Here is a 15,249-nt window from a genome sequence, read left to right on the forward strand (position 1 = left end):
TCGTTATGAGACATTTGTTCCTCCATGTCAACTCCAGGATCAATATACCTGGCTCCAAAAAAAAAAACCTTTTCGTATTGTTACTGGAATCATGTGACATTTCTGAATGAACCTTGGAAGAACTCCTGGTATCAGTCTATTTTGCAACGTAGTATAGGTGCTCCTGGCCCCTACGGTACATGAGAAAAACAACAGAAACGCATATTTGAAGGGAAAAATATGAACATATACAGAAAAAAAAATACTGCATTGAAAATGCAATGGAATCAACTGTTAAGAGTTCGGCGTGATGTTCAGACGGATAGAAAGGAACGGGGCCGGTGACTCCCTGCAGAGATCGAGAGGAGACCGCGCACTCTCGGCACCCGAGGGCTTCTCGCTGTGGCCGAATCCCGGCCGCGCTCGCGACGAGCACTTCCTGGCTGTACCCGCCCAACCTCGCCCTCCTGGTCTGTTCCGGCCCCGCAGTCGCGTCCAGAGACCTGATCCTTACGTCCGCCTGGTCCTCCGGGACTATCTCTGCCTCCAGCCCGGTTCCCGAGGGCGCCACGGGGCCCTCCCACACGCTCGCGGAAGGCACTACAACCTCTCCGCGCCATAGACCAACGGTTCGGCCCGGGCGCTGAAGGCGGAAGTGACGCCAGAGACGCGCCGACACCTCTTCCGGCGCCGGCCCCGCCCCCTCCTGTGCGACGGTTCCGCCGCCTCCTGTGCGACGGCTGCGCAAGTTCTTGGGGCAGACCGTCCCGGCGCCGCAGAGTTCCGCACGTGTCCCGGGGCCGTCCGCGGGGGACCTGGCCCGGGAGTGGTCGCCCGCCCGCCCCGCGCCCCCGGCACCGCTTCTAGAAGGGAAAGTCGCCGCCGCTCGCGGTGGACCCGGGCCGCGCCTCCTGTCCGCGGAGCTGGTGAGAGAGGGGCCTTCTGCTTCCTTCACTTTGATGAGGGCGTGTGTCTGTGAAAATCTGGCTTCGACTTTGACGTTTTTTTGTGTTTCTGACACTTTGTGTTGGGACCGAAGCGTAAGGTAGACCCCTGAGCGCCCGGGGCGTGCCGCTCCCGGTGAAGGTTACCCTGTGGGGACCAGCGGGACTTCCAGGCCCGGCCCCCGGGGAGGAGGGATGCGGCCGTCATCCCGCCCGGCCTGGAGTAATCGAATCCGCGGTGAACAGCGTGTTTCGACTATTTTTTCTCACGTTTTGCTTTAAAAAAATCTGAATCTAATAAAAATGTGAACATCTACTACAAGGAATATCCACTGCAGTCGTTTTCCTCCTTTTTAGTACTAAGCCATGTTTTCTCTCTCCCCCAATAAATAAACTATTATTTGAGTATAACTAAGTTGAAAATAAACTGCACACGTGATACTTAACTTTTAAATACTTGGTAAAGCGTCTCAAAGATAAGGACATTGTCCTACTGAAACCACAATACTAGTATTTCACCTAAGAAAGTTAAAAATAGGCCGGGCGCAATGGCTCAAGCCTGTAATCCCAGCACTTTGGGAGGCCGAGGGGGGGCAGATCACGAGGTCAGGAGATCGAGACCATCCTGGCTAACACGGTGAAACCCCGTCTCTACTAAAAATACAAAAAACTAGCCGGACGTGGTGGCGGGCGCCTGTGGTGCCAGCTACACGGGAGGCTGAGGCAGGAGAATGGCGGGAACCCGGGAGGCGGAGCTTGCAGTGAGCCGAGATCATGCCACTCACTCCAGCCTGGGCGGCAAGAGCGAGACTCCGTCTCAAAAAAAAAATAATTAAAAATAATAAGGTCCGCTGGGCGCAATGGCTCAGGCTTGTAATCCCAGCACTCTGGGAGGCGGAGGCGGGTGGATCATCTGTGGTCGGGAGTTCAAGACCAGGCTAACATGGAGAAACCCCGTCTCTACTAAAAGTACAAAATTAGCCCGGCGTGGTGGTGCATGCCTTAATCCCAGCTAGTCTGGAGGCTGAGACAGGAGAATCGCTTGAACCGGGGTGGCAGAGGTTGCGATGAGCTGAGATCGTGCCATTGCACTCCAGCCTGGGCAACAAGAGCGAAACTCCGTCTCAAGAAATAAAATAATAATAGTAACAATAAGGCCATCCACTGTCTACTTTGTGTGACATCTAGAATTGTCAGCCTTGTTCCAGCACTGCACTGTTGGGTATTTTGGGGACTAAGAGCCATTCAAGGTTTTTTTTTTTTTTTTTTTTTTTTTTGAGATGGAATCTCGCTCTGTCGCCCAGGCTGGAGTGCAGTGACCGGATCTCTGCTCACTGCAAGCTCCGCCTCCCGGGTTTACGCCATTCTCCTGCCTCAACTTCCCTGGTAGCTGGGGCTACAGGCGTCCGCCACCTCACCCAGATAGTTTTTTGTATTTTTTAGTAGTGACAGGATTTCACCGTGTTAGCCAGGATGGCCTCGATCTCCTGACCTCGTGATCCGCCCGTCTCAGCCTCCCAAAGTGCTGGGATTACAGGCTTGAGCCACCGCACCCGGCCGCCATTCAAGGTTTATACGTTCCCATCGTTTATGTCTTTTCACCTAGAACAACCCCTATCGTTTCTCTAGTACTTTATGCCTTTGGGTCCACGAGGTCTCAGATGGCCGAGTTCAGCCTTAGTCACCTCATGTCCCATGTTAGCTGTTCCTTCTCTGTGCTGATTCCAAGCCCCAGCCTGTTTCTCAAAAGGTCAAGGGTCAGCTGCATAGATGACTGTTGAGAGGGTGTAGATTTACTCTAAAATCCCAGAGGGCTCTGAGTCTTATCAGTGCTTGCCGGAGGCATCCAGCGGCATCCTGTGTACCGTGGACACCGTGTCATTGGGTCTGCTGGGTCATTTCTGCCAAGTGCCTCAGAAGCTTGTGCTGCACCCTGAATGTGCAAGGATCCACGCTTGGCACTGGCAGCCTTATAGACCAGGTCTACTTTAATGCTCTACTTTAATGTGTAGAGCATTAAAGCTGTTACATATGTTGTTCCTAAAATTAAAAGATCTGCAGAGTGTTGGGCCTCTTTTTTGGTTATAGGTGTTATGAGGTGCGGTGACTTGGAGGTGCATATTGGAGGGGATGTCTTTATGTAATCCAGGCTACTGAACTGACAGAAACTATGGCCCCTGAATCACAAGCCCTCTATAGTGTATATTTTGTATGAAGGTATCTAAAACATGTTTATTTCCTGTTCACTGTGTCCAACCACCCTAATGTCAGCATGGTGTATGAGTGCAGTCTGAGGGTCGGGTCCTCTGGGGATGATGTTAAGGCAGAGAACTGAATATTACATCCCTTTTTGAAGCAGGGAAAAGAACCTGTGCAGGTGACACCGAACTCAACACATTTGTGGGTCTTTTAGCCCAAAGACCCTGCACACCCCCTCTACCCCCCAGTTTCAGACACCTAGTGGTAAGTACAGTTTATACAAGGAGAATGGACATGTTTTCTGACATGTGAAACTTTACTGTTTTGGTCACCTCATCAGTAGAGTAAGAAAGTACAGCTCTAGATCTACCTTTGTCCTGCTGGCAGTGACCACAGACTCAGGAGTACACACTGATGAGACCAGGGTGGGGCGCGGTGGCTCACACCTGTAATCCAAGCACTTTGGGAGGCCGAGGTGGGCGGATCACGAGGTCAGGAGATCAAGAGCATCCTGGCTGACATAGTGAAACCCCACCTCTACTAAAAATACAAAAACTTACCCAGGCGTGGTGGCACATGCCTGTAGTCCTAGCTACTTGGGAGGCTGAGGCAGGAGAACTGCTTGAACCCGGGAGGTGGAGGTTGCAGTGAGCCGAGATCGCACCATTGCACTCCATCTTGAGTGACAGCGAGACTCTGTCTCAAAAAAAAAAAACAAAAAAACTGACAAGGTGGTTGAACCCGTACCTGCTAACTGTCGTGGTTCACCACTTCCTGAGTGGATGATGTGGGACCAGTTCGTTATCTGAATCCAGGCTGTTTTAGGTATAAACACAGGTGAAATCTGTGAATGGCTGTTCTGATAATTAAATAAGGCTTCTGCTGTCTTCTGACCCATATACTGCTCTTCAGTAGGTGACGTGGATATTACTAATCCTCGACAGAGTATACTGGGTATAGTGGCTTTCACATGTGTCATCTGCAGAAACAAGCTAATGCATGAGGTTTGATAACTGGGAAGTAATGCTTCTTCGTTGTGGTTGCTAGGAAATAGGGATCCAGCCATCCCTGGGTCAGGAGGGATAGAGACTGCACCATCCACACAGATTCACAGGCCGTCCTGTAGTGGCCTTGGCTTCAGGAAAGGAGCATTCAGACGCTTCCATCAGCCTCCCAGGATGGCAGCCCCTGACCTAGCCCACGGTAAGTCCTGGTGGGGCTCCTCCTCACAGCCTCTGCTGTAGGTGCTGATACACAGTGTGAGTCCCATGGACGGGGCCTGAGTAGTCCCGCTCCGGGTTCCTATTGGAGCTGCTGGAGTGAGCCAGAGAACGCTGGCCTGTAAGTCAGCCCCAGTGTGTGTGCTTTGGGGAGGGATGATTCGTAAACCCCATGAGTTTTCTCACCAAGGGCAAATGAAGAGTCACGTTTCTCAGGGCTTACAGTTCTGTATCTGCAATAGGAGCCTGTTACCATTTCCTGGTGGGCAGCATAGCTCACAAACCTTTTGTGTCGCCAGGTGAGACAGACTACCCTGGCACTGTATGGCTGTGTGTGTGTGTGTTTTCCTGAGGCATTGTATGGCTCTGTGTGTGTGTGTGTATGTGTGTGTGTGTGTGTTTTCCTGAGGCATTGTATGGCTCTGTGTGTGTGTGTGTATGTGTATGTGTGTGTTTTCCTGAGGCACTGTATATCTGTGTGTGTGTGTGTTTTCCTGAGGCACTGTATATCTGTGTGTGTGTGTGTTTTCCTGAGGCATTGTATGGCTCTGTGTGTGTGTGTGTGTGTGTGTGTTTTCCTGAGGCATTGTATGGCTCTCTGTGTGTGTGTGTGTGTGTGTTTTCCTGAGGCACTGTATATCTGTGTGTGTGTGTGTTTTCCTGAGTGTACAGGAGTATGTGGGAATTCTCTGGCACTGTATGGCTGTGTGTGTGTGTGTGTGTGTGTGTGTGTGTGTGTTTTCCCGAATGTGCAGCAGTACACGGGAATTTCCCGCTAGGATGGAATGACTTCCAGGTCCGTGAGCGTGGCATTAGGGTCAGCTCTGGGTTCTCATGCTTTCTTGCCTTCTTTGTTTTTTAGGAGGTCATGTTTCTAGGGACTCAATCTGCCTTCGTGGAGAACAGACACAGGCAGCAGGGATGGTGGCTGGCTGGCTGATAAATTGTTATCAGGTATGCCAAAACTGTATTTTTCTAAAATTGACATATTGGTATTCAGCAGACAGATAGGTTTCTGTCTGAGCAGATTTATCTCCACAGCCTCACCCTAGGACCGAGTCCCTAGTTGAGCCCCGGGGAGGAGAGCCTGGCCGGTCAGGTGTGACTGAAAATCCTCCCGTAATTCAGTGTTACTTTTTTCTTTTTCTTTTTTTTTTTTTTTTTTGAGATGGAGTCTCGTTTGTTGCCCAGGTATCTCGGCTCACTGCAATCTCCGCCTCCCAGGTTCAAGCAATTCTCCTACCTCAGCCTCCCAAGTAGCTGGGATTACAAGTGCCTGCCACCACGCCCGGCTAATTTTTGTATTTTTAGTAGAGATGGAGTTTTGCCATGTTGGCCAGGCTGGTCTTGAACTCCTGATCTCAGGTGGTCCACCTGCCTTGGCCTCCCAAAGTGCTGGGATTACAGGCTTGTGCCACTGTGCCTAGCCTCAGCATTACTCATTATTTTGACCCTTGTGCCAAATGCATGCTTCTTTTTTTGCTGAGTGCTCTGACACATGGTAAGGAAGGGGAAAGTGTCCTTTCTGGGAACTTATTTCCACATCACGAGTTATCACTTGTTTGTAATGTGCTCAGGAGAGGGACATAAGGCGAGAGGAGCGTGAGTGGGTGAGAGAAGTTCACATATGGGAGGTGCCGTTCCGGCCGTATGACTAGAGGAGATCAACAGTGTGTGTGTGTGGTCAGAGAAGGGTTCCCAGGACCGCTGGGCCATGGGGTAGACAGTAGGAGACCTCACAGTCCCATGTAGGCATAGGGCCCGTTTCCTCATTCTCCAGTGAACACTGATGGACACGTTGAATGGCTTCAACCACCATGTGTGATGATTTAGGACTCAGTGACCTTTGACGACGTGGCTGTGGACTTCACCCAGGAGGAATGGACTTTACTGGACCCGTCTCAGAGGGACCTCTACAGAGATGTGATGCTGGAAAACTACGAGAACCTGGCCTCAGTAGGTGAGGCTGCCACCGTTCTTTGCAACTTCTGTGGAGCTGATACATGATACGTCCTTACTGTGTTCCAGGATTGTTGACGGCAAAGCCGAGTACCGTGGGAAGTAACAGATATAATGGGCTTGATGCTAGCGTGGTCGTTTCCAGAATGTGGTCCTGGGGTCAGTAGCATCACCATCACTCATCTAGAAACGTGCATTCTCAGGCCGCACCTGTGACACGTTGGATCAGAATGTCTGCTGGGGGGGGCCTGTCATCTCTGCTTTAACAAGCCCTCCCTGTGAAGCCGACTCACTCTTAACGCTGAGAACCACTGAGTAGTAGTTTCCCAAGCGAATGAAGATCTCTTTTTGCACTTCTGATATTTCCTGTTTGAATAGAAGTCTTAGTGGTTTTTACATGTATATTTAAGCCTGAATGTGGGCTTCAGGGATCAGAGATAAACCAGTTTCTTTGGGGCACAGAAAGATGGAGTGTACTTGCACTTTGAGCTCCTTCGAAACCATTTCACTGCACTCTTTAGAAATGTAGTTCCTGGCACGCCACTGCACTCCAGCCTGGGTGACAGAGCGAGACTCCATCTCAAAAACATAAAATAAAATAATGTAGTTCCTGGCCGGGCGCGGTGGCTCAAGCCTGTAATCCCAGCACTTTGGGAGGCCGAGACCGGCGGATCACGAGGTCAGGAGATCGAGACCATCCTGGCTAACCCAGTGAGACCCCGTCTCTACTAAAAAATACAAAAAAAAAACTAGCCGGGTGAGGCGGCGGGCGCCTGTAGTCCCAGCTACTCGGGAGGCTGAGGCAGGAGAATGGCGTGAACCCGGGAGGCGGAGCTTGCAGTGAGCTGAGATCCGGCCACTGCACTCCAGCCTGGGCGACAGACCGAGACTCCGTCTCAAAAAAAAAAAAAAAAAAGAAATGTAGTTCCTGGCACGCCACTGCACTCCTGCCTGGGTGACAGAGCGAGACTCCATCTCAAAAACATAAAATAAAATAATGTAGTTCCTGGCCGGGTTCAATGGCTCATGCCTGTAATCCCAGCACTTTGGGGGCCAGGTGTGGTGGCTCACGCGTGTAATCCCAGTACTTTGGGAGGCTGGACACGGTGACTCAAACGCCTGTAATCCCAGTACTTTGGGAGGCTGGACACGGTGACTCAAACGCCTGTAATCCCAGCACTTTGGGAGGCTGGACACGGTGACTCAAACACCTGTAATCCCAGCACTTTGGGAGGCTGGACACGGTGACTCAAACACCTGTAATCCCAGCACTTTGGGAGGCCGGACGCGGTGGCTCAGGGCTGTGATCCCAGCACTCTGGGAGGCTGGGTATGGTGGCTCACACCTAATCCCAGCACTCTGGGAGGCCGGGCATAGTGGCTCAGGGCTGTGATTCCAGCACTCTGGGAGGCCGGGTGCAGTGGCTCATGCCTGTAATCCCAGCACTCTGGGAGGCTGGGCGTGGTGCCTCAGGGCTATCATTCCAGCACTCTGGGAGACTGGTCACGGTGGCTCAGGGCTGTGATCCCAGCACTCTGGCAGGCCGGGGCGGGAGGATCACGAGGTCAGGAGATTGAGACCATCCTGACTAACACGGTGAATCCCCATCTTCTTTACTAAAAATACAAAAAATTAGCCGGGCGTGGTGGTGGCCGCCTGTAGTCCCAGCTACTCGGGAGACTGAGGCAGGAGAATCGCTTGAACCCAGGAGGCGGAGCTTTCTGTGAGCTGAGATTGTGCCACTGCACTCCAGCCTGGGGGACAGAGCGAGACTCCATCTCAAAAAAAAAAAAACCGAAAACCAAAAAACAGGGAAATGTAGTTCCTGTTTCATGGGTAGGTTTGTCATCCCCTGCCCGAGCCTCTTCCATTGATGTCTCCTTCCCTGTGTACAGGACGTGACCTGTTCAAACCCAGCGTGATCTGTTGGCTGGAAGAGGAAGAGGAGTTGAGGGCAGAGCAGAGAGGAGTTCTCCAAGGTGAGCGAGTGTGAAGAGCACCCCTGGTCGATGTCAAGTTTAGCAGCTGCGGGAGGATCCTGAGTGTCGAGTTTGGTGGCTGTGGGAGGATCGTGAGTGTACATTTTAAGATGCATTCTGGCACAGAACATGAGGCCAGTGGACTCAAAGTTCTGGGGAGAGAGAGCAAGACTCTCTCTCTGTCTCGCAAAAAAAAAAAAAAAAGAAAAAGAAAACCCTGCTCTTTTGTTCTTTGAGGTTGTGGTTTTTTTGGTTTGTTTTGTTTTGTTTGAGATGGAGTCTTGCTCTGTTGCCCAGGCTGGAGTGTAGTGGCACAATTTCGGCTCACTGCAAACTCCGCCTCCTGGGTTCATGCAATTCTTCTGCCTCACCTTCCGAGTAGCTGGGATTACAGGCGTGTGCCACCACACCCGGCTAATTTTTTTGCTTGTTTGTTTTGTATTTTTTTTTTTTTTTTTTTTTTTTTGAGACGGAGTCCAGGCTGGAGTGCAGTGGCCAGATCTCAGCTCACTGCAAGCTCTGCCTCCCAGGTTCATGCCATTCTCCTGCCTCAGCCTCCTGAGTAGCTGGGACTACAGGCACCCGCCACCTCGCCTGGCTAGTGTTTTTTTTTTTTTTTTTTTTTTTGAGACGGAGTCTAGCTCTGTCGCCCAGGCTGGAGTGCAGTGGCCGGATCTCAGCTCACTGCAAGCTCCGCCTCCCGGGTTCACGCCATTCTCCTGCCTCAGCCTCCCGAGTAGCTGGGACTACAGGCACGCGCCATCTCGCCCGGCTAGTTTTTTGTATTTTTTTATTTTTTATTTTTTTTAATTTTTATTTATTTATTTTTTTTTTTGAGACTGAGTCTGGCTCTGTCGCCCAGGTTGGAGTGCAGTGGCCGGATCTCAGCTCACTGCAAGCTCCGCCTCCCGGGTTTATGCCATTCTCCTGCCTCAGCCTCCGGAGTAGCTGGGACCACAGGCGCCCGCCACCTCGCCCGGCTAGTTTTTTGTATTTTTTAGTAGAGACGGGGTTTCACCGTGTTAGCCAGGATGGTCTCGATCTCCTGACCTTGTGATCCGCCCGTCTCAGCCTCCCAAAGTGCTGGGATTACAGGCTTGAGCCACTGTGCCCGGCTTTTTTTTTGTATTTTTTTAGTAGAGACGGGGTTTCACTGTGTTAGCCAGGATGGTCTCCATCTCCTGGCCTCGTGATCCGCCCGTCTCGGCCTCCCAAAGTGCTGGGATTACAGGCTTGAGCCACCGCGCCCGGCCGTGTTTTGTATTTTTTAGTAGAGACGGGCTTTCACCATGTTAGCCAGGATGGTCTCAATCTCCTGACCTCATGATCTGCCTGTCTCGGCCTCCCAAAGTGCTGGGATTACAGGCTTGAGCCACTGCGCCCAGCCTGATTTTTGTATTTTTGGTAGTGACAAGGTTTCGCCATGTTGGTCAGGCTGGTCTCGAACTCCTGACCTCGTGATCCACCCACCTTGGCCTCCCAAAGTGTTGGGATTACAGGCGTGAGCCACCACGCCCAGCCGAGTTTGTTTTTTTAATGTATGCTCTTTGTCCAGATCTTTCCTGCTTTCTTTCATTGATAATACTGTTTCTGTTCACCATCACATTTGTTTTTTACGGACCAAATTTACTTTTAAATCTTCTAAATTATGACTCCCAGTTCTTGTGATTCCAAATTTTACACATAGCCAAACTCCTCCAATCTATCTTTGCTTTATTTTTTTTGCCATGTCTTTTTTTTTTTTTTTTTTTTTTTTTTTTTTTTTGAGACGGAGTCTCATGCTGTTGCCCAGGCGGGAGTGCAGTGGCGCGATCTCGGCTCACTGCAAGCTCCGCCTCCTGGGTTCCCGCCATTCTCCTGCCTCAGCCTCCTGAGTAGCTGGGACTACAGGCGCCCGCCACCGCGCCCGGCTAATTTTTTGTATTTTTAGTAGAGACGGGGTTTCACTGTGGTCTCGATCTCCTGACCTTGTGATCCGCCCGCCTCGGCCTCCCAAAGTGCTGGGATTACAGGCTTGAGCCACCGCGCCCGGCCTACCATGTCTTATATGAAAACGAATAACAATGAGTTTGATCATTTTCAGGTCTTTGTTTTTTTTCTTTTCAGAATGGCGACTTAAAACCAAAGGGCCAGCACTTCGGCAGGATAGATCTTGGTTCAGAACATCAAATGAGACACAAACGGTAAAATTAACAAGAGAGATTTTTTTTATTTATCACACTCATAAAACATTGGGAATTCCACTATAGAAAATGAGCAAAATTGAGAGAATGTAGAGAAGCAGGATTCACTCAGGTGGGGACTGTCTGTAGAGAACACTCTGAATGTGTGGAATTTGGGAGGGCCTCATCCTGTCTTGAAACTTGGTGCTTCAGACACACGTCAGCACACGTGACAAGGCATTGAGATTGCAGAGCTGTTTCGTGAGCACACACTTTTCAAAGTTAGAGCAGATGGCACAGGATTCCTTTTTTTTTTTGAGATGAAGTCTCACTCTGTCGCCAGGCTGGAGTGCAACGGCATGATCTCGGCTCACTGCAAGCTCCACCTCCCCGGTTCAAGCGATTCTTCTGACTCAGCCTCCCGAGTAGCTGGAACGGAACTAGAGGCGTGTGCCACCACGCCCAGCTAATTTTTGTATTTTTAGTAGAGATGGGGTTTGACCATTTTGGCCAGGATGGTCTCGATCTCTTGACCTCGTGATCCTCCCACCTCAACCTCCCAAAGTGCTGGGATTACAGGCATGAGCCACTGCTCCCGGCCGATTCTTATTTTTCATTTTTTATTTTTTGAGACGGAGTCTTGCTCTGTCACCCAGGCTGGAGTGCAGTGGCCGGATCTCAGCTCACTGCAAGCTCCGCCTCCCGGGTTTACGCCGTTCTCCTGCCTCAGCCTCCCGAGTAGCTGGGACTACAGGCGCCCGCCACCTCGCCCGGCTAGTTTTTTTGTATTTTTTAGTAGAGACGGGGTTTCACCATGTTAGCCGGGATCGTCTCTCGATTTCCTGGCCTCGTGATCCGCCCGTCTCGGCCTCCCAAAGTGCTGGGATTACAGGCTTGAGCCACCGCGCCCGGCCGATTCTTTCTATTTTGAGATGGAGTTTTGCTCTTGTTGCCCAGGCTGGAGTGCTGTGGCGCGATCTCAGCTTGCTGCAACCTCTGCCTCCCTGGTTCAAGCCTTTCTCCTGCCTAAGCCTCCTGAGTAGCTGGGATTACAGGCATGTGCCACCACGCCCGGTTAATTTTGTATTTTTAATAGAGACAGGGTTTCTCCACGTTGGTCAGGCTGGTCTTGAACTCCTGACCTCAGGTGATCCACCCGCCTCAGCCTCCCAAAGTGCTGGGATTACAGACGTGAGCTACCGCGCCCGTCCTGATGGCACAGGATTCTTGCAGGTGCGCTCCTCATTTGACTTGAAAGACATCTACAGGGCAGGAGCTGCATGCGTGTTATGAAAATGGCAAAAATCGTAATTGTCATCGTCATACTCTGTCTTCAGCTGGGTGAGATCTATGAATAAGCCTCAGCAATCCCCTGACTGCCACTCATTCTCCACCAGCAGGCAAGAAGCCACAATGGAGGGCAGCTCTGTGACCGCACGCAGTGTGGAGAAGCTTTCAGTGAACACTCAGGCCTCAGCACACACGTGAGAACTCAAAATACAGGAGACAGTTGTGTATCTAATCATTATGAAAAAGACTTTTTTATTCCATGCCAGAAAACTTGGTTCAAAATTGGAGAGCAGTGTTCTGTGTTGGATCAGTGTGGAAAAGCCTTTAGCCCTACTCCAAATGTTGTTTACCAACAAACATGCACGCGGGACAAACCTCTTGACTGCAGTGACTGTGGGGAAGCAGTCCTTAATCAGTCATACCTTCAGGCACGTGTGGGAACTCACAGTGGAGAAGGAACATGGAACTGGAAGCAGTGTGGGAAGGCTCTCACTCACTCCACAGGCTGTGCCACGCCTGTTGAAATGCATGCTGTCAGGAACCCCCACGTATGTAGGGAATGTGGGAAGGCCTTTAGACACACTGCTTACCTTACTAGTCACATGCGAGTCCACACTGGGGAGAAGCCCTGTGAGTTGGAAGAATGTGGAAAAGCCTCCCCTGTTGCTTCCGGCCTAACTGCACTTGTAAGAACTGATGCTGCAGAGAAGCCCTGTGAATGTAACGAATGTGGAAAAACCTTCACTGGATGCTCAGGTCTTTCTAAACACGTCCAAACATGCCCTGGAAAGCAGCTCTCTGAATGGAGGGACTGTGGGAAAGCCTGCAGTGGGTTTTATCTACTGAATGAACATGTGAAAACTCGCATGAGGGAGAAGCCCTTTGCATGTATGGTTTGCGGAAAATATTTTAGAAATTCCTCCTGCCTTAATAATCATGTTCGAATTCACACTGGAATAAAACCCTATACATGTAGCTACTGTGGGAAGGCCTTCACCGTGCGCTGTGGCCTTACTAGACATGTACGAACACACACGGGCGAGAAGCCATACACGTGTAAGGACTGTGGGAAAGCCTTCTGTACGTCCTCAGGCCTTACCGAGCACGTAAGGACTCACACTGGAGAGAAACCCTATGAATGTAAAGATTGTGGGAAATCCTTCACTGTTTCTTCAAGCCTGACTGAACATGCGAGAATCCATACTGGAGAGAAACCCTACGAATGTAAGCAATGTGGCAAAGCCTTCACGGGGCGCTCAGGGCTCACTAAACACACGCGGACACACACCGGGGAGAAGCCCTATGAATGTAAGGACTGCGGGAAAGCCTACAATAGGGTTTATCTACTAAATGAACATGTGAAAACTCACACAGAGGAGAAGCCTTTTATATGTATGATATGCGGGAAATCCTTCAGAAATTCCTCATGCCTGAATAAGCACATTCAGATTCACACTGGAATAAAACCTTATGAATGTAAGGACTGTGGGAAAACGTTCACTGTTTCTTCGAGCCTAACTGAGCACATACGAACTCACACTGGAGAGAAGCCTTATGAATGTAGAGTATGCGGAAAGGCCTTCACCACGTCCTCACACCTTGTTGTGCACATAAGAACCCACACTGGAGAGAAACCCTACATATGTAAGGAGTGTGGGAAAGCCTTTGCTTCCTCCTCACACCTTATCGAACACAGACGGACTCACACAGGAGAGAAGCCTTATGTATGTAACGAGTGTGGAAAAGCCTTCCGTGCCTCCTCTCACCTGCGTAAACATGGAAGAATCCACACTGGGCAGAAACCCTATAAATGCAAGGAATGCGGGAAAGCGTACAGTAGGTTTTATCTACTAAAAGAACATTTAAAAACTTACACTGAAGAGCAGCTTTTTGTATGTAAGGACTGTGGAAAATCTTTTAAAAATTCCTCATGCCTTAACCATCACGCTCAAATTCACACTGATGAGAAACCTTACTAATGTGAGGAATGCGGGGAAGCCGTCAGCTACACTAATTCACGTGGAAGACATGAAAGACCTCTCGCTCTCCAGATGCCCATCACTTGAGGAGTGTGGCCATCAGCATCGCATCACAACCCGGCAGGCAGGAACTCAGCCTGGAGCCCTATAGCAGCAGACGCAGAGAAAGCCCTCAATGTGCTCTCGGGTCTTGCTAAATATGGAAGGTATCCAGTGGAGAGAACCTTATTGACATGTGATACGTAGCAGCGTTGTTGCTGTTCTGCTCGGTACTTTGATGATCCCTCATGATCTCACAGTGAAGAAAAACCTTAGGAGGGTGAGAATTGTTGGGAAGTCATTCTTTACATGACATCATTCCTCAATCTTTAGTAAACGAGGGATTGACACTTGAAGTGTTATGAATGTACAGAAGATAGGAATCACTTCCCCGTGTCCTAAAACCTTGTGGGCTAACAGAGACACGTCTTTCTGGGGGTTCTGTAGACGTATTTTGAACCTGTATGATGCTGCACTGATCATTCTTGGAGTGAGGACTGTTCCCTGTAGAAATCCTCCAGTCTGATTGCTATATTGTCCGAGTCGCAGCCTGGCTAAGAGTGGGCCTGGAGGACTCAGATGTGATCCTGTGTGAGCAGCATAGGCTGTGGTTGGTTAGTCTTGAGGACTCAGATGTGATCCTGTGTGAGCAGCGTAGGCTGTGGTTGGTTAGTCTTGAGGACTCAGATGTGATCCTGAGTGAGCAGCATAGGCTCTGGTTGGTTAGTCTTGACTCAGATGTGATCCTGTGTGAGCAGCGTAGGCTGTGGTTGGTTAGTCTTGAGGACTCAGATGTGATCCTGTGTGAGCAGTGTAGGCTCTGGTTGGTTAGTCTTAAGATCCAGATGTGATCCTGTGTGAGCAGCGTAGGCTGTGGTTGGTTAGTCTTGCTCTTAGGCATGACCCACCTGTAGGATCCCACACTGGCCAAGGTGGGGCATAACACAGGTCTGCATTTTATGAAAATGCCCTTGTTCCTCTCCCATACCTGATCCCTTCAGATAAAACCAAAGGGGGCAAGGAGGGGCAGAGTGGAGAGGGGCGAGGTCAGTGCTGTGAGATGCCCCCGTTTCATGGCCGTGGAGGGAGAGCCACCCCCGCACACGTGGGGAGGAGGGAATTCCTGTACCTCAGACAGTGCCGGATGGGTGAGAGCCCTGAGTGTCCCTGTTGACCTCCAGATCCTCTTCATAGCAGAGCAGTCCTGGCGGCTGCTGCAATCCGGCAGTTCTGGGTCAGGAGCCGCTTGTGTGTGCTGCCCCTTTGTGTACCATAAAAACAGACCAGGGACGTGGCTGGTCCTGATGTTCCACGGCGCTTGGCACTGTCACTGGCGCTTCCTGGATGAGGCCCTTAAACACACCCAGCAGCAGAGCAAGGCCTGCGTGTCCGTGGCACGCATGTGTGTCCTCTGGCTGCAGCAATCTTGGGTTAGGTTTTTTGTGGCCATCGGGGCAGCAGCTGCTTGGTGACTGTTTCTGTGGTGTTGAACCTCCACG

At 50.6% G+C, this 15,249-nt stretch overlaps 1 protein-coding gene across 11 annotated transcripts; it reads left to right on the plus strand.

The window, feature by feature from the left end:
* Positions 1–710: 710 nt before the first annotated feature.
* ZNF778 (zinc finger protein 778) lies at positions 711–14,100 on the plus strand. Of its 11 annotated transcripts, none has more exons than XR_012429390.1 (7): positions 711–905; positions 4,170–4,325; positions 5,205–5,296; positions 6,176–6,298; positions 8,197–8,280; positions 10,387–10,463; positions 11,840–14,100. XR_012429390.1 is itself a non-coding variant. In XM_045382580.3 (7 exons), exons 2-7 carry the CDS (start codon positions 4,301–4,303, stop codon positions 11,798–11,800), a joined length of 426 nt encoding a protein of 141 aa, XP_045238515.2. In that variant the 5' UTR covers positions 711–905; positions 4,170–4,300; the 3' UTR covers positions 11,801–14,100. The 11 variants fall into 11 exon arrangements, 9 of the variants coding, with proteins under 9 accessions (XP_045238515.2, XP_045238510.2, XP_005595673.3 ...); XR_012429389.1 differs by having other exon boundaries at positions 11,843–14,100; XM_045382580.3 differs by having other exon boundaries at positions 6,176–6,302; positions 11,780–14,100.
* Positions 14,101–15,249: the final 1,149 nt, after the last annotated feature.

This window comes from Macaca fascicularis, chromosome 20 (genome assembly GCF_037993035.2).
Source record: "Macaca fascicularis isolate 582-1 chromosome 20, T2T-MFA8v1.1".
In the NCBI taxonomy this organism is placed as follows: domain Eukaryota; kingdom Metazoa; phylum Chordata; class Mammalia; order Primates; family Cercopithecidae; genus Macaca; species Macaca fascicularis.

Excerpts from the sequence above, each read along its gene's own strand:
- ZNF778 (XM_045382575.3), top strand. The coding sequence starts at position 4,301 with ATGGCAGCCCCTGACCTAGCCCACG. Across the intron at positions 6,303-8,196 it reads CGAGAACCTGGCCTCAGTAG|GACGTGACCTGTTCAAACCC; the intron begins GTGAGGCTGCCA and ends CCCTGTGTACAG. Across the intron at positions 10,464-11,839 it reads CATCAAATGAGACACAAACG|CAGGCAAGAAGCCACAATGG; the intron begins GTAAAATTAACA and ends ATTCTCCACCAG.